Below are 25955 nucleotides of genomic sequence, written 5' to 3' on the forward strand. Positions count from 1 at the left end.
TCCCACCTCAGACACAGGGCCTTTGACTCTGACTCTGTTCCTCAAGGGACCAGTCCCATGACCTCTGGCCCTGTACCCACCTGTTTGTGGGGTCAGATGAAACCTCCCTGGGTGATCGCTCAGGGCTGCCTACTCAGACCTACTCCTGCTCAGCCATCTCGGGGTGTCCACACTCCCGGTGAGATGCAGCTGGGGCCTTGGGGTGGCCGGCATGGACGCCCAGGGCCTCAGAGTGGCCGGGGCCCAGGGAGCAGAGAAAGGCACAGTTATGCCTGTGATCTGGGGGGAGGAAACCGCTGCCCAGGGCCAGCCCAGCCACACTCGTCACCCCAGAGCAGCCTCAGCAACACGCAGCCCACGTGCCCACTCCCCTCCATGCCGTGTTCACACACGCGCACATCTGGGACAGGCCACCTTCTGCCCCACCCCGCAGGGCCCCACTGTGCGCACGGGAAAAAGGTGGGTATGACCCCATGGGCCGAGGGGCTCCCGGTGGCCGGACGCCGCATCAGTTTGGGGCCGGCACCCCCTCGCTCTCCGGCTCCGTGGGCCCCGGGGGGTCTTCGGGCTCAGGCAGGTGTCCGTCCACATGGCTCACGGCCGTGCTCTGGTTGCCCCTGCTCTGCTGCTGCTGCCGCCGCGTCTCCTTATATCTCAGGGTGATGTCCCTGGGGACAGCGGGAGCCGGGTCACTGCCAGCCGGCCCACGGAGGTCCTGAGAAGCTGCCCCTCAAGGGACGCTCCCAGAGTCGCAGGGAGGGACCCCATGACCCAGATGCCAGCTGACCCGGCCCGGGAGACGGCCCATGCCCTTACCGTAAGAAGAAGCGCCAGACGGTCCAGGTGAGCACGAGCACGGAGCCGAGCGTCCAGCACTGCGAGATGTAGAAGGGCAGGGACAGCGTGAGCGTGTGCGGGTCGTACTTGACGACGATGAGCAGCTCCGTGGCCGTGATGGCCGCCACCAGCCAGGCCTGCTGGCCCAGCTTCTTGTGGGGCTTCCTGCGGGGGGAGGGCACTCGGCTGAGGGTGCTGCGGCTGGGCCCCAGGGGCAGCAACGCCAAGGGGGCCTGGGCCCGCCCCACCCGCCCTGGGCCCTCACGGGTCATCCATGAAGTCGTAGATCTCCCGCATGGCCACGCCGCCCACGTTCACGAAGAACACCAGCCGCAGGAGAACGAGGGAGTGCTCCGGGGGCAGCCACAGCACGAACTTCAGGTAGAATGTGTTCAGTTCTGCCAACAGAAACTGGGAGACACGGGAGGGTGGGTGGCAAGCCGGGCTGCCCAGCAGGCGCGTGCGTGACACAGGCCGGCCTTACCACCAGGATGATGCCGCACACGGCGAGCCAGCGGCGCAGGCTGGAGGCTGGCTTCCACTCGAAGCGGACCCAGCTGTAGGGCGTGAACTGGAAGGCAATCCTCTTCATCTTGCCCCTGGGAGCACAGGGCCCCGTCACCCCACGGAGCCTCTGTCCTCCAGGCAGCCACGCCGGGTGCTTGGAGCCCAGTGGCTGCTCACTCCCTGTGCCCCCCACCTGCTGCCCCGGGCCCCACGACGGATGCGTGGGGAGACCCCCGCTCCCCAGTGCCCCGCCGGGTCTGTTTCCAGACTGCTGCTTCCAATCCCAAAGTAAACAGGACCAAGTGCCCGTGAGGATCAGGTAAAGAGGGCAGCCCTGGGGGCATGAAGGGCAGCTGACTGCAGGCCCACTTCCTGGCCACCACCAGGGCCCTGGGGGGCGATCTGGTGAGCAGAGGAAACGGGCAGAATCCTGGTCCACTGCCCCCTCCCAAAGGCGCACTGGCGTCACCTCCAGACCCCACGGGGACGCCCTGGCCCCCAGGGAGCAGGGCGGCTGCTCAGGAGACGCACTTGTAGGTCGGAATGTTCCAGAGGCCCTGCCACTTGTACGTCTTCAGAGATAGCCACTCGAGTGTCTTCATGCCACAGTAGATGCCCAGCCCGTTGCAGACCAGCACGTCCATGATCCACTGGGGGCAGGAGCCAGAAGGGCAGGTGAGTGCCCCGCATACCCGAGGGCCTCTGCACCCCCCCACCCCCGCCCCAGGCATCTGCCGGCACCTACGTGGTCCCACCAGCACTCGCTGAAGTTGGGCAGCTGGTGCTCCAGGCTGTACTCGAGGAACTCGAACATGACACTCACGATGGTGCACATCCACCAGTCACGGATCATCAGGGTCTGCGGGCCGCGGCAGAGCGTCAGACCAGGCCTGCCAGGGGGACACCCCCAGTGCCCTCCCGGGTGGGGCAAGACACTGCTGGTGCCAAGAACCAGCACAGGTCGGGGCCACAGCCCCCAGGCCCTCACCCACCGCGCTCCGGCACTCGGAACGTCAGTGCACATCTGGGAAATGGGCTTGGAGCACAAGGCAGGCCCAGGGTGTCCCCCTGCCGAGGTCATCTTACCTTCAGGTACCAGCCAAGGAAGTGTGCCGGCACAAAGCCATCCAGCTTGTCCTGTAGCGGCAGGACACCTGCCTCAGGTGCAGCCCACAGCCCCCCGTCTCTCGCTCCCACCCACGTCCATGGCTGCTGGGACAGTCTCAGCCTTTCCAAGCAGCACCAGCTGGACCCGGGGGACAAAGCTGTGGTCCTGTGCACACGCAGTCAGCATGCCCTGACTACCGAGGAGAGCCGGTGCCCTCGTCAGTGGGGTCCCCAGGGGAGTACGCGGCTGGGCCGAGACTATGTGTTCAGGCTGGATGGCAGGGACCCGGGCCCTGGTGAGCTGGGTCGGTGCCCCACATGTGGGCTGCACGACCCCCGGGGTCCCCTAACCCTCCTCCAAATGGGCTGAGCTAAAGGGAGCCCCGGGTCTAGCAGGAGGGAGGCCAGCGCCTGCCAGGGCCCATGCCACCCCCACCCTGTCTGATCTGCAGAATGACTGGGGTTCTAGAAACATCCAGGACAGGTCAGCAATACCCGGGCACCTGCCGAGCACTGGGCTCCTGGGCCCGCCCATACCCAGACGTTGTGGAAGGGGTCGCTCTCGTTGTGTGGGTCATAGATGAGGCAGTTTCCCCCGTAGTCCCTCTCGGGCAGTGGGACCCCCAGCCTAGGGTCCACGTACTTCAGAAACTGGCGGCCGTCCTGGACAGTCTGCAAGGCCAGCACCCTGGTTAGTGGGGCCGGACGCTGCTGGTGGCCACGGGAGCACCCGGCTAACTCCTGAAACCTTGAGCCACGTCTATGGCTCGGGGCATGTGGAAAACACCTCCACTGAGGGGAAGCAAACACCGTCTCTGCCGCTGGCCCCCCAACACAGGGTTGGGCAGACTGGGGGGTCCACGTGTGAGGTGATGCCCCACTCCCCTCACGTGGGGACACAGCTGGGTCACCGGTCTTGCTGCCTGCCCTCTCCATGTCCCTCACGGAAGCAGCGCACCAGGACAGCTTTCCCAGACACGGGCGCCTACACCAGCAAATCGCTCCTTCTGGCCTTAGCGCTAAGGAGACTCCGGGGTTGCACAGTCAGAGGCTGCCCCACCTGCAGGCCCAGACCTTCCCCTTCCTCAGGCCCTCTCTGGCCACCAGCTGGGGCCTTCAGTCCACAGGGAGGGATCCCAGGACGCCCACGGTCAGGACCCTGTCCCCCCGCTCCTGCCCCAAGTACCGGCCAAGGTAGGGAAGAAGCAGGGAGGAGAGTGAGGGAGGGGGCAGAGGACACAGACCTGCATGATATCATGTGACCACAGCCCCCCTGTGCTACCCAGGTGCACTGCCTTGTCCTGCAATGGACCCTATTCCCCGCTTGGGGTCTCTGGAAATGACTCTCAGACCATGACATCACTGACAACTGAAATCACCCCCATGCGGTTTCAGAAACCATGGAATGTGAGGCTGGACACTGCTGTGTCCCTGTGTCAGGACAGCAGGTCAGCAGGAGCCCAGGCTGGTGGGCACTGAACCCGGACAAGAGCTGAGAAGCCTCCGGAGGCTTAGCCCGCCACGGGGACACCCCACAGCGTGAGCAGGTCACTCCTGAAATGCAAACAGAAGCAGGAGTCTCCACACACCGCCAACAGCAGCCACAATACAGATCCTGACGAGTGCAGGGGGGCTGGGGGCTGTCCAGCTGCTCCTTAGAGGTGACGTGTGCACGACTCACAGGCCCACAGTTGCGCCCATGAGAGCCCATCGCCGACAGCCCCGCTCTAGCAATGGCGCCGATGTCGCTGGCCACCCCACTCAGCAGAAGGATGCACGGGACCCAGACGCCCTTCAGGGGCCCCGGGGATGGAGGGGGAGCAGGTGGGTCGGTGGCTCTGGGGGACGCAGGGACGGGTGACCCAAGCTATGGCAGGGTCCTCTGCGTGGGTGACAAACACGCGCAGTAACAGTACTGAAGAGGAAAATGGGACCACACCCGGAGTAGGGACGAGTGCCACTGACAGCTCCGAGGCTGTGCAGAATGGACTTCGCAGACCGAGGTCACCATCGCAGCAGACACTGGACTGAGCCAGCGAGGAACAGGAACGACAGACACCAGCGCCCAGTCCTGACCCAAGGTTCACAGGGCGAGGGGTTTCCAACCTTCCTCTGAGCACATGGTACGCCCAGACGGCAGCCCCCGCAGCCTCTGCCCACTCCTCCGGGGGTCCAGCCTCGCTTCCAGCGGAAGCTGCGGACAGGCGGACGGGCCACCCCATCCGACAGGGAAGCCGCTTACCTGGAAGAGTATGAAGATGAGGAACAGCTCGTAGACCACGCTGACGCACAGCCAGAACCTCCAGTACGCTGCGGAGACCCGGGGCGCAGGCGTCAGGCGGGCCGCAGCCCAGAGAGCGCCGCCCACGCCCGGCCTCCTCCTCACCCTCCCGGTGGCCCCGGGGCACAGTCCGGGGCGGCACTACCCGCCCACCCCCCGCCCCCCCGTCCGGGGCGGCACTACCCGCCCCCCCGCCCCGCCGGCCATGCTTCCAGTCAGCGGCAGACCTGTCGCTCAGCAAGTACGCAGTAACCTTCTGCCGATGCCATTTATCGAGTTAAGAAAACCCACGGCCCAGGACGCAGTTTCTCCCGCATGGGCAGGACGCGGTTCCCCTCCGGTGTCTGGGGGAGGGGTCCCACCGACACGGTTTCTGACGTGAGCCCCACTGGATCCCCGGGGTAGACCGCACCTGGCTGTGGCAGCCTGTCTGGGGAAACGCCTGCATTTGGGAGGGACGACCCGTCCCCGGGGTGGTGTCCTTCCCAGCTGCTGGAGGGCCAGAGCGCACATGTGCTCACCCCAGAAAGAAACGAAATGTGACGCGACAGAGGCGGCCCCTCGCTCGGCCGCCCGCAGACAACACAGGCGTGTGTCCCGTTGGCTTGTCAGGGGCCGGCCAAACTGCCACAGGACGGAGAAGAAATTGTCCCTCTGGAGCCTCTGCGCAGTCAGGACCCCGTCTCTCCAGCGCCGGGTTCCCGGAGCTCATGCGGAAAGCGGTTTCTCACCAGCAGGCGGTGAAAAGGAGAGGGAGTTACTCCAGGACCAACGTGCTAACTTTCACCTTCCGGAAATCTTGATAACCCTGTCCGATAAAGGCCTAAGACAGCTACTTTCCCTTTGCGTACCACCACTGTTTAAAAAAAAAAACCTAACAGTTTGCTTTGAAAAACTCACTCCCCTTGAATAAAAAGGCTGGTGCTTGCCAAGGTGGGAGAGGCCTGGCCTGGCCTCCACGCTGCGGGCGCGGGGCAGCCCAGTGCGGAGGTGCTCACCGGGCTCTGGCCTGCCCAGCACTCGGGGCCTGTGCCTCATCTGCTTGCGGGGGAAACAGCCCCAAGACCCAGGAGCGCCCAGGCTGGTGTGGGAGGAAGCAGAAAGGCGGTCAGTTCTCGGGACGGTTTGCTGAAGGAATTCTGGGGCACGGGATCAAGAGTGGACGTGACACGCTGCCCTTGTGGCCCTCGGGTCTGGGAAAAGCTTGGCAAGTTGTCCCTGGTCAAGGGCTACAGCAGGACCTAAAAGGGCTTTTGGAAAGTGACTCAGGCCACCTTCCCCGGAGCGCTCACCCCGCCACCGTGCGAAGGCACTTTCCTGTGGACCCTCTGACACTGAATTTGTCTCCTCCCCGCCCACTGCCCCCAGTCAGGGACCAGCCATTGCCCACTGCCAGTCACCCTCCTCTTGTAGAGCCCCCCAGGGCCCAGATCCGCCCACCCACCCTCAAACACCTGGCCGGCACCGCGCCTCCCACATGCCTCGTGAGCTCTCCCTGGAGCTCCCGGGAGACTCTGAGGCTGCTTTCCCTGGAGCCCCTGACCCACCGGCCGGCTTACTCTCTCCCTTAGCAGCGCTTCCAGCCAGCCCGCTCCTCCCCCCACCTCCAGGGGGTCCTGCAGCGCCCACACCCGCACACCCTGCCGGGCAGGTTCCCCACAGCTGCACACGGCCGACAGGACTCCCGCCACCTGGTCCTCCTGCCGACACTAGGGGAGAAGGGGCTCCCGAACAGGCTCCCACAGTCGTCAAACCACAACTGGCAGGGAACCCGTTTACATGGCGCCTCCAAACTGAAAGGAAGGTACAGCCAACCTCAGAACACAAGCTGGGAGACGGCTTTCCGAGGGCAGGGGCCGGGGCGGCCCTCACGCAGCCCACGGAGACCACAGAGGAGCCTTGCAGACGAGGGTGGCTGGCACCCCGACTGGACAGAGCACACGGTGCCCCAGGAGTCCAGAGGCCTAGCAGCTGTCCGGTCCCCAGCATGGTCCAGCACCCCCCGAGGGACCTGCCACGCCTGGAAGCACTGACTCTACCCTGTCCAGTAGGCACTCATCACACCTGGACTTTTGGTGGCTTTTAAACCGTTCTCTCACTTCTCCACTGTCCTGGCTGGGAGTTCAGAGCCTTCAGAGGCTGGTGACGGAGCCAGTGGGAAGCTGGGGTGCTGGGTGACCCACAGGCAGGCACCAGGTGGTGTCACCCAGCAGACACTGAGGGGGCAGAGCAGCAGGCCACACGAGCCCGGCTCACGGCCGCAGCGCCCGCCGACCACTTCTGTGGGGTCGGTTCCACCATGGGCTTCCAGGGCGCACCCCCCGCCAGCCTGAGGCTTCCACTCCCAGGGCCTGGTGTTAAACGACCGATCAGACCCACCCGCAGACGCAGAAATTCACTACAGCTTTCTAAACGCTGGAGCACACGATGCTGCGGGCCTGGGCTCACACGGTCACACGCCAGATGCTGGCCGGACAAGCAGCCATGAACGTCCCGCTGCCAAACACAGAATCACCAAGGAGATGTCTGTGCTAAGCTGAAGTGGGGAAGAAATGATAGAAAACCACACCAAAGAGGGTCCCACTTTCTAAGCTGTGTATGTGTGTCTACTCCCAAAAACACATTAAAACATAACAGTGGCTACTTTCTGTGGCTGATGTTTGTTTCTATTTAAAAATAGTTTTTTTTATTTTTCAAATATTCCACAATGAATACCAACCTGTATTAACACAGAAACATGTTACTCAGCCTTAAGACTTCAGGAAGACTCACCACGCCCTGCCCTTAGAGGCAGCCCCTCAACGAGGCTGGACCCCTAGAGAGCTTGGGCTGGAGGTAGGACCAGAGACAGGACAGTGGGGGCAGGACAGGGGGACAGGATTCAGGACAGGACCAGGGGCAGGATGGGGGAAAGGAGAACTGGGGACTGGACAGAGGGGCACAGGACCAGATATAGGACAGTGGGGGCAGAACTGGGTCAGGGCAGGACCAGGGATGGGACAGTGGGAGCAGGACAGGGAGAAAGGAAAGGGGAGCAGGAACAGGATGGGGGGCAGGACAGGGGAGAGGATAAGGGGGTAGGATTCAGGGCAGGACCAGGGGCAGAATGGGGGATGGGATATGGGGTCAGGGCTGGGGGCAGGACCAGGGGCAGCGTAAGCAACGGTCTGCAGCTCCAAGGCTCAAGCGCTTGTTAGAACGCCTCCCTTAACTTGGGGGCCGGGGTGAGAGACAGGAGGACTCGCTGCCGATCGCATGCGGCAAGCACCTCAATGGCAGGCCCACCAGCTCAGGGCCACACCGACCCCACAGCCAGTCCTGGGGCACCTCACTGTGCAGAAGAAGCCACCTGAGACAGAGTGGGGGGAAGGGGAAGAGAAGGACAAGGACAACGGCAGGACAGGGTGAGGAGCAGAGGGTGGGAGAAGGGGCCGAGGCAAGAGGAACCCAGCCCTCACCCTCCTGAGGGGACGGCAGTGTGCCCTGGCCGGCCGGGAGGGGCTGGGAAGGAGGAGAGGACACTCGCACCTGGCAGCACGGACGCAGAGAGACTGCTCGGGACAGAAGTGTTATGTGGGCACACGCGGACAAAGAAAGGACAAGTTACCTGGATGAGGTCTGGAAAACGGCCCGTCTTTAGCTTGTGTGACTCCAAAACATAAGAAAACCAAAATACTGGCCACAATACCTCTGCAAATAAAGAACAGAGAGCCCCTCAGTGTGCGTCTCCCAGGCGGGAGTGACCCCGGGGGGCGGGCCGGGAGGAGGCCTTGGAGTACGGGATCCGGGGGGTGGGCAGCAGGGAGGGTGACACTGTGGCCTCCAGAGCCCACGTGCCACCCAGAGGCAGCAACCCCCTCCGGAGAAGGGCCTCAATGGTGGGCCGGGCCTGACACAGACTGCGATGTGGCACCCCACCACGCTGCAGGCTTCGCACCTAGAGAACCCCTACAATGTGTGCGCAGCCAGCCAGGCCCCAGAGGAAGGCCGCTTCCTGCCCCACAGAGCCGGGACCCAGGTCACTGCCGTTGCAGCCTACGGGAGTACCACGTGCACGTACGGTCACCAGGGTCGCAGACACACACGCAGCGGTGCTCACGGCCGCCCCGCCCAGCAGAGGGGCTGGGGCTGCGGTAGGGCTGGCTCTCCCCACAGCCGGCCCTCTCGCGGCAAAGACACACACGCCTGCTGCCTCCAGGTGGGCTGTTGGGCTCCGACGCAAGCACATCATGAGACCCCACAGGAGGCCAAAGGCGTCAGCTTGAAACACCTCGTCTCCCTCTGCCCGCGAAGGGCACTCAGACAGAGCCTAGGGCAGGCGCAGGCGAAGCCGGAAACCCCAGCAGTCACTGTGCCGCTGTGGCTGTGCTGCTTCCGCCCAGGGGACCCTGAGTCTCCGGACCAGTCTCCCGGTCAGTCCCGGCTCCCGCGGCTGCTGGCCTTTGGACTGTAGGAGGCGCAGAGGGACAGAAGGACACCAGCCATTCTGTGTCCCCATCACAGGAGCCCATATGGAGGGCCCGCAGGCATGCAACTGCCCAAAGACACACACTGGTCCGTCTGGGGGTTGCGGGAGGTGAGGTCCACACGGACTGCGGGAGGAGCACAAAGACCCCCACTCAGCCGCTCTCCCAGGGCGACCCCCTCCAGCCCCCGGAGAGGCCCCTTCCAGCACGATCCAGAGACGGCTTTGCAGCCATGGGTGACCCGCAGAGGCTCACCGTGAGGACAGACTGAGGGAGCTGAAACGTTTGGGCACCTGTGCCCCAGCGGTGCCGGGCGGCGCCTCCCACACTGGGTCTGCCCCCCCCCCCCCCCCCGAGGCCAGCCCCGGCGTGGGCGCTGTAGGCGACATTTAGGGCTACTTAGCAAGCGCGTCTGTCAGGCGCACAGTGTACAGAATGCCCCCGTTCCACACACGCAGGCCCCCGTTAGCACCTTCCATCAGTACAGACGTCTGTCCCAGTTAACCAGTCCGGGCCGGTGCGTTAAATGCAGTCTGTGGGTTTTCAGATTTCCCGTTTGTCTGAAGCCCCCTTCCTGGGGCACGCAGGGGGCTCAGTGGGTTGAGCAGCTGCCTTAGGGCTGGGTCATGATCCTCAAGTCCCACATCGGGCTCCTTGCTTGGGGGGGAGCCTGCTTCTCTCTCTGCCTGCTGCTCCCCCTGTTTGTGCTCTATCTGACAAATAAATAAAACAAACTCATAAAAATAAATAAAGCCCCTTTTCTGCCCCAGGATCCCACCCAGGACGCCCATGACATTCCGTCGTCTCTTCAGCCCTTCTGGGTGGTGACGGCGCCTCAGACTTTCATTTTGGAAGACCTGGACAGTTTTGAAGAGGACTGGTCAGGTTTCTGTCGGGTGTCCCCATCAGAGCTGTCCGCTGCTCCCTGTGACCTCAATTAGGGTTACAGGTTTTGGGAGTAAGATCATCTCGTACTAGCATGCTCTGACGTCCCCTGGCTGGGGTGCCCTGTCAGCTGCCCTCCCTGCTCTGCTCTTGGGAGGGTCCCTCGGCACAACCTGCACACAAGGGCTGCGGGGCTGAGTGCCCACTCCTTGGCGAGGAGCTCCTAATTTAGCTGGAGGTCATCTGCGGGGTGACTTGTCTCTTCTCCCTCACTTGACCATTTGTATCAGCGCGGACTTGTGGGTGTGTATTTCATACCTTGAATTATGCTGTGATGCGACTTTATAAACTTTGTTGCTCAAATTGTTCCCACTTTGGCCACTGTGAGGACTTTCAGTTTTCCCCTGTATCAGAGCTTTGACATAATCCCATCTTTATGGGATTCTGTTTTTTCTGAGCTCTTCCTGGCTGGCGCTAGACGACCCTCCAGACCTGCCTTGGCCTCCCCTTCCCTAGGCCTGGAATCAACCTCTTGTCCGGGAGCCCTGGTTCCCTCGCTGGAGGACGGTCTGGGGAACTGAGTTCCGGGGGCCGGTGTGCTTGTGGCCACTGGGGCGTCGTAGCTTCTGGGCCCCTTGGCGGACAGACGGAGCCACGTGTGTCGACCGTGCACGTACTCGGATTGAACCGTGTCCCTGTGTGACCCTCGGGGTCCACCTAAAGCCGGTGCCTCCAGCTCCCAGCCGTCATCTCCTGGACCGTTCTCCCTCCGATTCCCTGTCACCCCTACTCCACAGGACACCCCAAGTCCCCAGCCTGCGCCGGCCACTAACTCGGTCCCTCATCCCAGAGGGTGCGTGTGGAAGCGGCACAGCTGGTCAGACCCCTGCGGGAAGCGCCTGCATCCCGGAAAGCCCAGGGCTCGTGTGCACGTGCTTTGCCTGGAGCCATGCAGACTCCAGCCCCGTCGCTGGGGTGGCCTCACGCGGGTGTGATGCCACAGAGCCTTGCACCGTCGGCTGTGCCCTGGGGTCCCCGACGTCCTGGCTTCCTTCCTTTTCTCTAATTTGCATCCATTAGGTTTGCTCATCGTGTTGCCCAATGCAGAGGGTCCCACAGCTACCATTACAGCACCGCACAGAGCACCTGAAACACCCCTTCAACTCCATGCTCCGTCCACGGACCCCCACTGCCCTAGACACCACTGACCTCACCACCACATGGCAGCACCTTTGCCAGAAGTCACCACGGAACATCACACAGTACGTGGCCTTTCCACACGGCTTCTTTCACTTTGTAAGACGCACCTGAGTTTCACCCTCCGTCTCCATAGTGTTAAAAAGGAGACAGCAGGCCCGAAACAAAGTCACTTGGGCTGAGCCCCAGTCGGCAAACCAGAGACTTAGCACCCGCCTGAAGTGTGTCTTTACCCCAGGAACATGACCTCCAAGCAGTAAGCATGGAGTCAGCCGGCTGGCGCTAGGCAACGGTCAGCCCCGCAGACCCCTTCCGCCCCCTCCTCTGCTCATTTCCTGCAGCGCCATTCTGTCTTTACAAACCTTTCCTCTTCTGCGGCTTGGCGGAGCTCCTTGTCGTGCTGGACGGGATGCCATCCACCACGAGCCGCTCAGTAAAGCCAACTGGACCTTTACGTTTACTCGGTTGAATTTTGTTATTTAACAATGGCCTCACAGCTCATTTCTTTTTGCTGCTTAGTAATATTTCATGGTCTGGACGTCCCTGTTTTTGTTTATCCGTTCACCTACTCAAAGGCATGCTGGATGCGTCCAAGTTTGGGTGCGTAGGAATGAATCTCCTGTCACACCCATGTGCAGGCGTTGTTGTGGACGCGAGTTTTCATTTCATTTGGGTAAGTACCTGGGATTCCAATGACTGGACCTCGTGGTAAGAATAAATTTAGTTCTACAAGGGACTGTCAAACTTCTGGTGTCGTACCTAAAAAGTCACCACCAAACCCCAGGTCGGTCACCAGATTTTCTACTGTTTTCTTCTGAAAAGTTTTATAGTTTCTTATTTTACATCTAGGTCGATAATCTTTTCAACGATGGTGAAAAGTGTAAAGTCTGCATGTAGCTTCCTTTTGTGCATACGAACGGCCGTCCCAGCTCCGTTGGCTGGAAAGACGTTCTCCTCCGCCCCCCACGAGGTGACCGTACTTGCATGGGTCTGGCCCCCCGACGGCTCTGCCACCACCACGCTGGCCGGGCAGGGTCATCTGGCCAGCTCTGCTCCTCTTCAGCGTATGAGTATGTTGTATTTCCTGCGCACCATAAATACGCAAATACATTCCCGTTCTACGTGTGATAGCTTACTTGCGCATCGGTACGTATATGCTCACATGTGTACGTAAACATCCCCAATGTCACCCGTGGTTAAGTCAATCAAGGAACCGTGGCCCATCCACACAGCAGACACTCCCCAGCAGCGAACCTGACCGACCACTGACAGGCACCGAGCACGGGCATCACGAGGCCACCGGGCCACACGGAAGAAACCAGCCACGCTGCACAGGCAGGGCGACTCGTGTGCACGAACCTACGGGGCAGACGGCGGGTCTGGAGGGCTGGATCTGCACAGACGCACGCACCTGTGGAAACCCACTGAGCCGCATGCTCGAGACACTGTGTTGTGCCGGTACGGGGTCGATCAAGCGGACTTTGGAAGAAAAAACCTACTGCCCCAAAATAACAGAGTTTGTTAGATCCATAAAAAGAACAGTGACCCACAAGCTGAAATGGAGAACTTAAGGAAAACAAGCCGATTTTCTACACTTTAAATAATGTAGACGTAGACTTTTTTTTTTTTTAAACGATAAACGTAATTTTCTGAAGCACTTTCTTTACATGAAACCTAAGTCTGGAGGCTTTAAAAGCTCTGACGTGATAGGAAGGGGCCAGCCCGGGGGCTGCCGGGGGGAACCACCCACACACCCATGAAAACTGCCCTGGAAGCAGTGGAGCCACAGATGTGCGAGGAAGGGGTGGGAGATCACCAGGGCAATGGAGGCTTCCAGGGACCAGCCAGGTAGGTTCCAGGCCGCCTGCAGAAGTATGGGGCCAGGAGGGTGGTTCTTCTCTGTCACTAGACAAGGCCAAGAGGGACAGGGACTGTGCGCTATGCAGATTTCCAGTGCCCCGAGCAGACAAGTGTCCACTTCCCAACCCCCTCGAGGTGTCCCCTTCAGTGAAATGGTACAGGGGCTGTCAGGGTGGGGACCCCCCGCCATGGGCAGCAGCAGCTCAGGACAGGGAGCAGGCGTGAGGGGCAGAGGTTGGACGTGCCCACATGGGTCCATGGCTGCTGCCCAGACACAGCCCACACGGCCCCTTAACCCCGGGGTCCAGGCTTGCGGGGCTTCCTGGCAGGCATCTGGTGAGGAAGCACCGACGCCGCACCCTTGGAGGGCCTTCCCAGAATGCCCCGTGTGGGCCCACTGTTGCCGGGGTGCACTCCAACCTGTGGCAACGTCAGTCTGGAGCTGCTCATCGCTGGCCTAACGTCACAGCACAGGGGTCTCCTCAGATGGGACCATATCTTGCTTGCTGGTCCCCCCTGCCCCCCTGTGCCCTGCAGATACCAGTGCTGGCAACCAATTCAGAGAGGGCCACAGCCTACTGGAAACACCCACTAAGCCAACGTGGCCTTAGTGTCTCCTGCACCCCTGGGCTCGGGGACCCCTGGGCAGGAACCCCCACAGTGAGAGCAGCCTCAGGCCACAAAGGGGCCAAGCTCCCTCTCCTACTTCTGGACTCCCTTGCCCACGCCCGCAGCACCGACTGGCGCCCCCCCAGTCAGCGGAGCACCAAATGACGGGCAGTGCCTGTGCAGGTGCATTAGACCTGAAGGCTGACGCTCAGCGCTCGGGAGAAAGAGGAAGACCTCGCTCGGCTGCCCAGCCGACGGCGTGGGGGACGCGGGAGGACCTCCTGCGGTCCGGACCGTGCAACCGGCAGCCAGGGCACCTTGCGCTGATGACAAGGGAAGACAGGCGAGCACAGAGGAGCAGAGCCCCCACCGTGTCAGGCTGCAGCCCAGGGGACTGGATGAGGGCTCTGAAGCACGTGCGCACGGGCCACCAGGCACACTGCTGACAGGGACACCTTGCGTCCTAGCAGGCGAGACACCCAGGGAGCTCGGGCCAGGATTCACGCCACACTCTCAGGCGGACGTGAGCATCCGCACTGCACACGCCCCCACCATCTGACCAGCGATCTCCCAGCACCGCGCTCGGCCTCTGTTCCTCCCTGCTGCCTCCGTCCCACCAGAGCAAGCGGCTCAGAGGAGTGCTGGGGGCTTCATGGCCTGAGGAGTCCGTCCAGTACAGAAACCCCACAGCAGTCAGCTCGAACGCCGGCTCATGTCCCTCACACACTTCTGAAAGGTGCCACAGAGCCCAGGACATTCTGGCAAAGAACACAGTCCAGCAACTCGTCTGTGTCTGGGGATAACAGTGAAAGGGCAGCCTGCCCACTTCCTGACCTCAGGATGGCATCGTCCAAAACACCGTCTGCATCAACAAGTCTCAAGAATGGGACTGAAGGGAGACAGCCTCCCTGGGCCGCCACCACCATCCAGGTCCCCCCAGACACCCAAACTCACGGGCTCCGTGGCATTGTGATTTATATGAAGAAATACGTATTTCTCCATCCTGGTTTCTGGCACACAACCCCTAAAACCCTTGGCATTTCTGAAAGGATAAAGGTGTCTCTTGTTATGTTAATGAGGTGGCTTCTCATCTAAGGAGGGGGGCTGGCAGCCAGGAGAGCCAACCAAGGGATCAGAGGGCTGGTTCCAGCCCACCTTGTGACCTCCGGGGTTGGAAGCAGGGCTGAAGACTGGGTTCCATCGCCAAAGGCCAATGAGTTAGCCAGTCTGTGGCTAAGTAATGATGCCTCCATAAAGCCCCAAGGACAAGGTTTTAAGAACTTCGGGATGGGGGGGCGCCTGGGTGGCTCAGTGGGTTAAAGCCTCTGCCTTCGGCTCGGGTCATGATCCCAGGGTTCTGGGATCGAGCCCCACATCGGGCTCTCTGCAATACAGGGAGTCTGCTTCCTCCTCTCTCTCTTTCTCTGCCTGCCTCTCTGCCTACTTGTGATCTCCGTCTATCAAATAAATAAATAAATAAAATCTTTAAAAAAAAAAACTTCGGGATGGGGAACACGTGGAGACCCCGGGAGAGGGGTTTGCCTGGCAGGACCTTGAACGTTTCCCAAGACCTCACCGTGGGCATGTCTGTTGGGCTGTTCCTGACTTGGATCCTTTTGTAACCAGCTGGGGATCTAGTAAGTGAAATGTTTCCCTGAGTTCTGTGAGCTGCTCTGGCGAATGACTAGCACCAAGAAGTCACAGGAACCTCGGATTTATAGCCACTTGGGTCAGAAGCCCAGGTGACAACCCCGACTCGTGCGTGGCCCGGAAGTGGGGGGAGGGGGACAGTCTTGCAGGACCAAGCTGAACTGCAGGACACGCAGGTGTCCAGAGCGTCGCTTCGGAGGTGTGTAGGGAAGCCGTCCCTCCCGTCAGAACCGGAGAGCTTTCTGGGCTCCTTCCCTCGTGCTGCCCCAGCGCACTGCAGTCGGTTGCTCGTGGGAATCCCGCACAGGCTGCGGGGCGCATGGAGGATGGCGCCCCCGAAGGTCCTGGACATGTGGAAATGGGGCTAAAAAGCCACACAGCTCAAGAGGCAGCCCTGGAGAGACGCTTCCGGCACACAGCGGTGGCGGGCCGGGAGCCCAGCCAGCCTCCGCGTGGAGACCGCCCCCGAGCCAGGCGCGTCGGGTAGAGCAGGCGCCCGCGCCCAACCACGCCAGGGGCCTGCTTACCTCTTGGTGTTGTAGGCCGTGTCCCGAGGTGTCTCCTCCAGCAGAGTCACGTAGCCGAGCGCGCAGGTGAGGATGAAGAGCACAGAGAGGGTGTGGGCCCGCCTGGAACGCAAGCGCACGGAGGGCGCGTCAGAGCTCGGGGCGCAGCCCCCACGCCCACGCTCGGAAACCCCAGCCGAGTCACTAGCGCCAGCGCCTCGTGGGTCTGTGTTGGCTCCGTCACCCCGCCGTGGAGTGGGAAGAGCCCCACGCTGTCGGGAGAGCAAACGGCCCAGCGGGCGCTCAAGGCTGCGGGGTCGGAGGCGGGAGGTGCGTCTCCGGCGGCTGTCCGTGGCTCAGGGACCGGGTAGCAGGGAAACAGGGCGGTTTTCACGGAGCCAGAGAGACGGGCCTCAGGATTCATGAAATTACCACATCCGAGAGATTCCAAAGGACAGCCCGTGAAACAGAGGTGAGAGAAAGGGACACCAGCACCCAAGTGAGGAGGTGAGTGTCCCCAGCAGTACCATTTACTCAGAAGACCTGGCAGGGGGCGCCCGGGGGGCTCAGCTGGTTAAGCCTCTGCCTTCAACTCAGGTCATGATCTCAGGGTCTCGGATGGAGCCCCGCATCGCCCCTACTGAGTGGCGTCGAGCTCTCTGCTCAGCAGGGAGCCTGCGTCCCCCTCTCCCACTCCCTCTGTGCTCTTTCTCGCTCTCACATAAATAAAATCTTAAAAAAAAAAAAAAAGACCACGATGATCTGGCAGAGACACAGGCTTGGCCCCTTCTGGCCACCCCCACTCTGGAAGGAGGCAGCGGGGCTCTCTGGCAGCCGGGGGTGCAGCTCCCCTGGGAGCAGGGTCCACGAGCAGTCAGGTCCCCAGGCTGCCGGGTGAGTAGCTCGCACCAAGACAATCCTGCACACATCATGGCATGGGGGTGCTTCCAACCCAGGAGGAGTCCGCATCCAGCAGGAACGCCCTTCAGGAACGGGCTGACCACTGTCTGAGCAGGAACACGGAGGCTGGAGGGAGGGAAGGAGGCCGGCTCTGGGAGGCCCGCTCACCCGATCCTCAGACAGAAAGAAGCCAGCCCACTGGGAAGGAACAAACGGCAACAAAATGGTAAAGGTCTGGTGAAACAGACTGTCCTCCTCACCACTTCTTCAGAACGTGTCTACCTACTGAAAGCAGCCCCCGTAACCCTGTGTGCAGGGCCCGCAGCCAAAGGCGAGGGGCTGAATGGGTCCGCATGACCCGATGCGGCAGGGCCTGGTGGCAGGGACCGTGGAAGCCCAGGAGGACACAATGGAGACCTAATCAAAACCAACACGTCTATCTGCGGAGGCAGAGACTCGACCAGCCACGGGCGGGAGAGGGGCAGGGGAGCAGAAACAGGGACAAGGAATAAAATGGCAGACCTGAACACATCAATACCTAAACACAATGACCTAAAACCACCACCGAACACGGGAGGCTGTCCCATGCGTGGCACCATGCGGCCGCGGGACGGGGGGGGGGCGAGGGTTGGTGTCTCAGACCTTACACACCACGTGACCCTGCTGATGTGGCGCTCTCCCAAGACCAGGCCAGAGGCTGCACTGAGGCTGCACTCCGTGCACTGCACTCCCACAGCAGCAGCCACAGACACCTGCAGAGAAGCCCACAGATCTGCCAAGGAGGTAGCCCTGTGAAGCCAGATTTACTGCAGGAACTTACAAAACAGAGTAAATACAGATCTCTAAATTGTTATGCATTGACCATTTCTGGGACAAAGTCAGGATCCAGGAAGTATGCTGGGAGAGCCACGAGCAGAACGCCGATCCCACACACCCCTGAGAAGGCGTGACCCAGACATCTGCAGGGAGTAAGAACCCTCTGGGGCCCAGTTCCCAACCGCAGCAGTTCCAAGAAACAACGGGTTTCTCCAACCGGTGCGTATTTCTTTCTTTTTTCTTTTTTTTTTTTTTTAGGTTTTATTTAGGGGCGCCTGGGTAGCTCAGTGGGTTAAGCCTCTGCCTTCGGCTCAGGTCCTTATCTCAGGGTCCTGGGATCCAGCCCCGCGTTGGGTTCTCTGCTGAGCAGGGAGCCTGCTTCCCCCTCTCTCTGGCTGCCTCTCTGCCTGCTTGATTGCTCTCTCTGTCCAATAAATAAATCTTTAAAATAAAGATTGCTGGGCAATCCCCCACAGTCCCTCGGGCACCTGCCACCCTTCCTGGTGCTGGCACCGCATACAAGAGGCACCCCTGTGGGTGTCCCGCCAGGACTGCCTCTCTGGGGCAGAGAAGCTAAAATTAAAATGTGAAAGCCTTTTGTCCCAGTCTTTTTTTTTTTTTTAAATGGAGGCTCCATGTGGAGTTCAACATAGGGCTTGAACTCACAACCCTGAGATTAAGACTTGAGCTGAAATCAAGAGTTAGACACTTAAGTGACTAAGCCACCCAGGTGCCCCTGTCTGGGTCTTAAAACCAGGTTTCTTTCATATCACTTTGCACAAGCAGTCATCTTCCTATAGTTTCTCTGGGCTAAAACACATGCCCTGATGGGGGCAGCTCTGGTCATACATCTCTGCATCCTCCACAAGGATTATCTGAAAAATAAAAACAACTATTTGTCCCTTGGGATCAATGGTCACACTGTCATTCAGGCAGTCACCCGTGGCCCTGCAGAGCAGATTAGGAATCAGTAGGACCTCCTCTGTCCCATCCGAGATAGGAGGGAGGCAGATAGTCAAGAAGCCAGGGGAAGAGGACAGGGCACCACAGTCTCAGAGCAGAACAGACTTCAGAACTGCTAAAATCAAGTGCTACTAGAAAGCAAAATCTTTATCATTAAATTATAAAATCCATCTTTAAAAAGCTCCCCTCTTCGGGGCGCCTGGGTGGCTCAGTGGGTTAAAGCCTCTGCCTTTGGCTCAGGTCGTGATCCCAGGGTCCTGGGATCAAGCCCAGCATCGGCCTCTCTGCTCAGCGGGGAGCCTGCTTCCTCCTCTCTCTCTGCCTGCCTCTCTGCCTACTTGTGATCTGTCAAATAAATAAATAAATAAAATCTTTAAAAAAAAAAAAAAAGCTCCCCTCTTCTGTACAGCAAAGGAAATCATTGACAAAATGGAAAGGCAACCTAGTGAAAGGGAGAAAATAGTTGCAAATCATGTATCTGATAAGGAGCTCATATCAAAAATACCTGAGGAACGCACCAAACTCAACAGCAAAAAACCAATCCAATTAAGAAATGGGCAGAAGACATGAACAGACACTTTTCCAAAGAAGACACCCCGATGGCCCAGAGATAGGAAAAGATGCTCAACCTCACTCAGCGTCAGGAAAAAACGAACTGAAACCCTGAGGAGACGCCGCGTGACGCCTGTCAGAATGGCCGAAATGAGTGAGTCGGGAATCGCCAGGTGTCGGCGAGGAGCCCTCGTCCCTGTGCGTGGGGCACAAGCTGGGGCAGCCTCGCGGGAACACAGCAGGGAGGGTCCTCAGAAATTAAATAAAATTACTGTAAGACCCAGTAATTCCACTACTGGGTATCGGGAGGAAACAAAAGCACCAAGTTGAAAAGATGTCTGTACCCGATGTTACTGCGGCATTATTTACAGCAGCCAAGATATGGCAGCGGCCCAAGCGTCCGTCTGCCGATGAACGGATAAAGCAAACGTGTATTTCTACGATGGAGTGTCACTCAGCCACGAACAGAAGAAATCTTGACCTGTGCAGCACAGGCAGTACCTGAGGACATTGTGTCGGGTGAGGTAAGAAAGAAAACACTGTGTCATCTCTCTTACCTGCGGGATCTAAACACAAACCCCAAACTCACAGAGGTGCCTGGGGGGGTTGGCTGGCTGGGGGTCCGACTCTGGATTTCGGCTCCGGTCACAGTCGTGGGGTGGTGCGACTGAGCCTCGCGGCAGGCTCCATGGCAGGCATGGCACCTGCTCAAGATTCTCTCTCCCTCTGCCCCCCACCCACCAGCCTGCACGTGCGCGCACTCTCAAAACAAAAGAGAAAAGCCAAAATCACAGAGACAGGCTGATGGTTATAGGTGGGAAAATAATAAAGTTGCCTTCTTGATAAAAAAAAAATTTTTGTTAAATCACTTTATAAATATACCGTATTGACCAACAGTGATGTTTAACAGGTACCGTATTTGTAGTTCTCCAAGCACTGGCAACCCATTATTACAGCACCTCGATGAAGAAATAATATCAGCCCAGTCCTTCTGTTCTTAAATATTTTTAAAGATTTTATTACAGAGAGAGACAGAGAGAGAAAGCGCGTGTGCACAAGCAGGGAGAGCAGCAGGCAGAGGGAGAAGCAGGCTCCCCACTGAGCAAGGAGCCCAACGTGGGGCTCGATCCCAGGACCCCCGGATCACAACCTGAGCAGAAGGGTTAACCGACCGAGCCCCCCAGGTGCCCCAGCCCAGTTCTTTGCGGGCAGAATCGCAGGTGCAGATTACCTGCCGTCACGGAGACCAGGTAGTGTCTGCGTGGTCAGACCTCTACCCCCGACAGAGCGCTTTCAACAGGCAACTTGCGGCAACAAAGGGAAGTCCCAGGACAGCAGCCAGGGGGGACAGAACTCTGTTAATTCTAATGGTCAGACCATTGCTCAATCCACGGCCTGTGCTTTCCTTTGACTTTCAGCGTAAAGCTTACGTTCCCCACTGTGACACTCTTCCATGGGAGGCGATGGGACACAGCAGGAAAGCGTGGACTTTACTACCAGGCCTGCAGCTCAGCACACGTGCAGTGTTGAGTAACTCTCTTCGTCTTTTAAGTTTAATTCCCCCATCTTCGAAATGAGAATAGAAATACTGGCTTGCAAGTTTGGTGCAGAAAATGAAAAGGTTACCCTATAAGTCTGGTAAGGACAAAAACAAAGCCCAAAATGTCTCCCTTGCCTTGCACACAGCACCATTTCCACATGTGGGATAGAGGGGCCGCTCTGGACAGCACCCAGCACTCTACAGGCAGACCTCCCTGGCCCTCCCAGATGCCTCCTTTGGTGCAGTGGGTAATAGATAACTCAGGGGAGGTTTGGGTCCTGTGATCCAGGCAGAGGACAAGAGTGGCCATAAGTCCTGTGACTCTCCAGTCACTCAGCATGATGAGGGTGTGAGGACAGCTGGCTCCCTGCCACTGTGAGTGGAAAATACCCAGATGTCAGTCCCTAGAGCTGACCACACTCATCATGCCAAGTGGGCAGAGAGGCAGGCCGGCTAAACCCATGAGAGGAACATGAAGGTGTGGCCAGCACACTGAGAGCACAAGGAAGCCTCGGCCGGGAAAAGCCAAGGCCAGAGGGCTTGCCCCAGGCATGCAAGAGCTATCTGCGGTCATGGCAGTGACCCTCCTGGCCTGCTGACCAACATGACCAAAAAGGCATCAGCTGCAGAGCCAAGCCTCCCAAATGTGGGCAAAGCTGGCAAACCCCTGCCCCACCAGGACTGAGAAAGGCGTCTTTGGAACGTGGGCGTTCACACACCTCCACATGCTCTTTGCAGCTACCATACGACCTACTGCAGACAGCAGGGTCCTGGGGTCACTAGGAGTGCTCGCCCAAGGCCCGGTGGCTAAAACGCATGCACTCCCAGAACATCGCAACCATCTCCCTCTCCTGCCTTAGGAGCTGGTTAGGAAGTGTGCTAACCCAGGAGCAACACCCAACTTCCGTCTCCAGGTGGCAAGCCCGGGGGCATCTCTTCAGGACAACAAGTCTCCAGGTATCTCCTGAACCATCTTCAGAAAATGAGCTAGCCCGTCTTTGTGCTGTTCCTCTAAGTGTGTGTCCTACACGGCGCCCAGAGCTCCATGCTGGAGACCACCACTGGGAGGGGAAGCAGTGTCCTTCCCACTTAAGACCCCAGCAGTCCTTATGCCCCATCCCTGGGCCTGGTTTCTGGGAGCCCAGCTTCAAGCTCCAAGGCACAGGCGAGCCCTGAACCCTAATTACATATTCTGTGGCTAACAAGTGGTAACAGAGATACCCAGAGTCCTCCACGGCCCAGTGCAACCACCAGCATGGGGCATATTTTGTGAAAACCCTATAAACAAGGTTTTGAATCATACAGAAATTCCTTTGAGCAATTCTGCAACACAAAATCATTTCCACAAAAACATACTTTTAGTCTTTATATGAATTTTTTATAACATTCATTATTATTCATTATTAAAATTCTCTAAAACACAAAATGAAAGTTTTTAAACCCTAACACAGCAAGCCAGTGAGAGGGGGTTCAGAAGGTAGCAAGTGGCTAAGCTCTGCAGGTAAGAATGAGTAGCCCTCACCAAGCAGGCACCCGGTCTGCTGCCTCGAGGAAATGTGAAGCTCCTTTCCCTACCCAGGTGAGGGGAGGCCTGGGGTGCCCCGGGGACATGCACAGACCCAGACCGCAGAGCACAGCACACGGCACCCGTCACACCTGTGGTGGGGAGGCATGAGCCTTCCACCGGGAGACCCGACGGGCAGGCACCTGAAACCGGCCAGCCCTGTCCCCTTCCCTCCTGGAAAGCCTTCGTGGTCCCCACCAGCCCTCCTCGCAGGTAAGCTCAGCTACAGCAGGCGACTGTGTGTCCAACTGACCAAGCCCCTCGTGGACAGGACTTGGGGGTGGGGGGTGCCAGTCTGTGCTTCTAAAGCCGTCAGCACACGTCTTTCACGGCACTGCCGAGGCAACGGCTCCCTGGCTTCCTCCGGTGCTGCAGCCTCAGCATCCCAGCAGCCAGGACACTCTGCCTTCCGAAGCCCCAGGGTCAGGTCAGAATCCCAGCTCCTGGCTCAGGTCTCTGCTGAAACCCGCAGAACAGCACCTGACACCCAGCTGGGCCCCCCAATATGTCAATCAATCGGAAACAGGAAGCAAGCACAGCCAGTGCGTTTCGGGATGGTGCCTGCCCTCCACCGTCGGAAGGGGACGTGCTGGTGGAGAGGCCTGACCTGCACGCGGCTGGCCCAGCAGGGTCCATGAGTGCTCTGGGCACTCAGGGGCCACCACAAGTCCCTTGACGGGGCATGCTGCCCCTCTCTCCCTCCCACTGGCTCCATGGCCACCTGAAAGCATGATGGCCCTGAGGCAGAGCTGGTAGCCATCCTGGTGCAGCAGCTGCTGGCACCCACAGGTTAGGCCCCAATTTCATCCAGACGCAGGGCTGCTCTCCCATGAACACCCCCTTCCTGCATGTCTCCCGACTCTGATAAAGCCAGGACATCCCCTCAGCCCCAGGGGCATGTCCTGCACGGTTTCCAGCCTGGAGCAGCGCCTTCCCCTCAAACATTTACTCCCCTGCCCGGATCTTCTGCAACAATCCCGCAGCTGGTGCTTCCAGGTGGCAGACCCCTCACAGCTGTGGTCACACCTGTGCCTCTGTCGCCCCAGGGCCGACCCCAGGTCTGAAATGCCGGTGCTCTGCTGTTTAGCTGGACAGGAACTGAGCATCCAGGGCAGCAACCCGAACGCCAGCCCTCAGCAAGCCTGCCTTCTAGGACACGGGGTTCATCTCTCCTGCTAAGGAGGAAAGAAAGGCTCCAACAGGTGAAGGTCTACCCCAAGGTCAGAGCCCTCTGACCCGACTCGGCATAAAGCAAGAGCGCCACGTCTTCCAACACAGGCTCTGGAAGGGCGGGCGCTGCTCGCGGGGGCCCCTCCCTCCTGACGCCCATGGAGCAGCTTGGGGGACAGCCTGACCCTGAGGCATGGCCTGGACTGAGCCGCGCGGGGGTCGAAGGGCTGGTTCCGCAAGCGGCAACCGACAAGAGACCGAAGCCGTGGGTGACCAACATCCGCCCAGGTCCCGGCACGGGGGCAGGTGCCCGTGCTGGTGACGGTCACTGCTACGTGCCTGGGCGAGCGGAGGCCATGTCACCCAGGCGAGCAGCAGACGCCAGAGAAAGGCGCTCCGGACGGCGGGCCCAGGGGGACTCTGCAGCCGGGTGGCCCGGGAGCAGGGGCGAGGGCCTGGCCCGGGAGCAGGGGCGAGGGCCCGACCCGCGCGCTGGAGCGGCGGCGGGGGCCGGCCGCGGCGGGGCTGCGCGGGGGCCGTCCCGGGGCCTCGGGGCGGCCGTCGCCCCCAGCCCCAGGCGCCCGCGCGACCCCGACGGCCCCTCCGCCGAGCCCCGCCGCTCACCAGAAGAAGGTGTTGGTGCCGTCGTCGTAGACCTCGGACTCCGTGCTGCGGCGGCCCGCGCCCCGCCCGCTCGCTCCGCCCGCGGCCGCCCCGTCCGGCGGCTCCTCCAGCGAGGCCTTGCCCGCGGGCACCGGGGACCCCGGCCGCGGGCCCCCGGCGCCTCTGCGCTCGCCCCTCCGCATGGCGCCCGCCCTGCCGCTCCGCCCCGCCCCGCGCCTTGACCCCACGCACTGCGGGTCACCGCGAGGGTGCGCGGCGCGGGGAGCGCCGGGAAGGGGTCGCTGCGATGCCCCGGCGGGGTCTCAGGAGAGCACGGGCGAGGGGCGGCGAGGAAAGGGTGGGCTGTGCATTGTGGGACTTGGAGTCCGCGCGCCTGGGCCGCGGGGCACGCTGGACCTCGTAGTCTCTGAGGCCGCGGGTGGGAAGCGGTGCTTGCTGGGAAGGATGCCGCCTGGTTGCTAGGAAGCCGGAACCCGCCGTCCCCGGGGCCGCGGGTGGGGGCTGCCCCAGATCCTCGGGCTCCCGCGGGCCGGGCCCCAGCCCCTCCACCCTCTCGCCCCTTCCCGCCCCGCCCCCGGACTGCCCCGGAGCGTCCTCCCGCCGCGAGCCCGCACCCCGCCCCTCTGGGGCTCCGCCCCACCGCCCACCCGCCTGCGCGTCCGCGCGGCTCCGGGTCCAGGCTGCAGGGTCCGCCGGCTCGGGCAGGTGTCTCCCGGGGCTTCGCAGGCAGGCAGAGCGGCGTGGACTCCCGGACTTGGGTGACTCAGATTGTTCGCGTCCCCCGCCTAGCCCCGAGCCCCTGGAAGACCGGGCCGGCTCCTCCGAGGGCTCAGCGCGGAGTGACCGCGGGGCCCAGCACGTCCGCTCCCGGACACGCGCGGGAGGGGTGCGCGCGAGGCCTCACAGGACAGGGCCTCGCGGTGGACAGCAGCCGTCGTCGTGATAACCTAAGGGGGAGCCCCGCACGTGCCCCTCCTGGTGCATGGGGACCCCAGATGGGGTCTAGCCAAGCCGTGGGGAGCCCCTCCGCCTAAGGGGACTGGAGTGCTGACACCCGCTGTGACACGGGGAACCCAGGAAACGGGGTGTCGGTGGAAGAAACCCGTCACCAAAGTCACGCGCGATCCGTTGACACGAAGGGAGCAGAACAGGCAAACCCACAGGGACGAAGATGGTCCCTGCAGGCTGGGACACCGGGCGCGGCGCGGGAGGCGGCGGCTGCAGGCTGCTTGGTTTCTTCTCCAGGCCGTGAAAATCCTCTAAAATGGACTGTGGTGATGGTTGCACGCACTGGACGGTGCACTCCGGATGGGCGAACTGTGCGGTGTGCGAACTACGCCTCAAGCCAGGCTGTTGCTAATGTATGTGTGTGTGTGTGTGTGTGTGTGTGTGTGTTGTCAATACTAAAATAAAACTGTCGGTTATTTTGCACGCAGAATGGGTTTATTCTGGAATAAAATTGCAACCTAGGACAAGCCAGCTGTGAGAAAACCAAAGGCAAATCCTGGGAACAGAGGGCAGGGCAGCTTATTTATACAGGAAGGGGAAGAGTTGGGGAAGGGGGGTGTTAGAAGTGCAAAGCCCAGCCTGGGAGCTGGAAGTATAATAGCTTCTCCTTGGCTGTGAAAGGGGAAATCTTGCTTCCTCTGCTGGGGTTGTAAATCCGCCTGCTTGGCAGTGACCACTGCTGCTGGGCGCTGGCCTCCTGACTCCATTCTACAAGAGAGTTTCCTTTTACTAATTTTCACATTTCCCTCTTGGATCGGGATCATCCTTTGAAAGCATCCTGATCAAGAGTCAGGTTTTCCGTACTTAGTGCTTTTGTCCCTTGGGGCCAGGAAGGACCTTTTCTGGTTGTCATGTTCCATGTTGGAGAGAAAGTGCACAGCTGTGGAAAAGCACTAAAGGACACATTTGAGTA

The 25955-nt window shown here is 60.3% G+C and overlaps 1 protein-coding gene and 1 long non-coding RNA gene across 4 annotated transcripts; both read right to left on the reverse strand.

Moving 5' to 3' along the window:
• Positions 1–148: 148 nt before the first annotated feature.
• PTDSS2 (phosphatidylserine synthase 2) lies at positions 149–24334 on the reverse strand. Of its 3 annotated transcripts, XM_047691546.1 has the most exons (12): positions 24035–24333; positions 15927–16028; positions 8340–8422; positions 4694–4761; positions 2989–3123; positions 2431–2481; positions 2090–2203; positions 1876–1994; positions 1322–1436; positions 1103–1248; positions 817–1002; positions 149–668 (listed from the first exon to the last, which is right to left on the reverse strand). In XM_047691546.1, exons 1-12 carry the CDS (start codon positions 24214–24216, stop codon positions 509–511), a joined length of 1461 nt encoding a protein of 486 aa, XP_047547502.1. In that variant the 5' UTR covers positions 24217–24333; the 3' UTR covers positions 149–508. The 3 variants fall into 3 exon arrangements, with proteins under 3 accessions (XP_047547502.1, XP_047547503.1, XP_047547504.1); XM_047691547.1 differs by lacking the exon at positions 2989–3123 and having other exon boundaries at positions 24035–24334; XM_047691548.1 differs by lacking the exons at positions 8340–8422; positions 15927–16028; positions 24035–24333 and adding an exon at positions 5254–5392.
• LOC125078623 (uncharacterized) lies at positions 13179–15036 on the reverse strand. The gene is made up of 2 exons (XR_007120933.1): positions 13321–15036; positions 13179–13282 (listed from the first exon to the last, which is right to left on the reverse strand). It is a non-coding gene; the product is annotated as an uncharacterized LOC125078623 (long non-coding RNA).
• Positions 24335–25955: the final 1621 nt, after the last annotated feature.

Source organism: Lutra lutra, chromosome 10, assembly GCF_902655055.1.
Source record: "Lutra lutra chromosome 10, mLutLut1.2, whole genome shotgun sequence".
Classification (NCBI taxonomy): domain Eukaryota; kingdom Metazoa; phylum Chordata; class Mammalia; order Carnivora; family Mustelidae; genus Lutra; species Lutra lutra.

What these genes read in the sequence shown, in the direction of transcription:
- PTDSS2 (XM_047691546.1), bottom strand. Translation starts at nt 24,216, where the DNA reads ATGCGGAGGGGCGAGCGCAGAGGCGCCGGGGGCCCGCGGCCGGGGTCC. An exon ending in TGTGCGGCATCATCCTGGTG is followed by an intron (nt 1,249 to 1,321) that starts GTAAGGCCGGCC and finishes CGTGTCTCCCAG; the next exon opens with TTTCTGTTGGCAGAACTGAA. An exon ending in TACGACTTCATGGATGACCC is followed by an intron (nt 1,003 to 1,102) that starts GTGAGGGCCCAG and finishes CTCCCCCCGCAG; the next exon opens with GAAGCCCCACAAGAAGCTGG.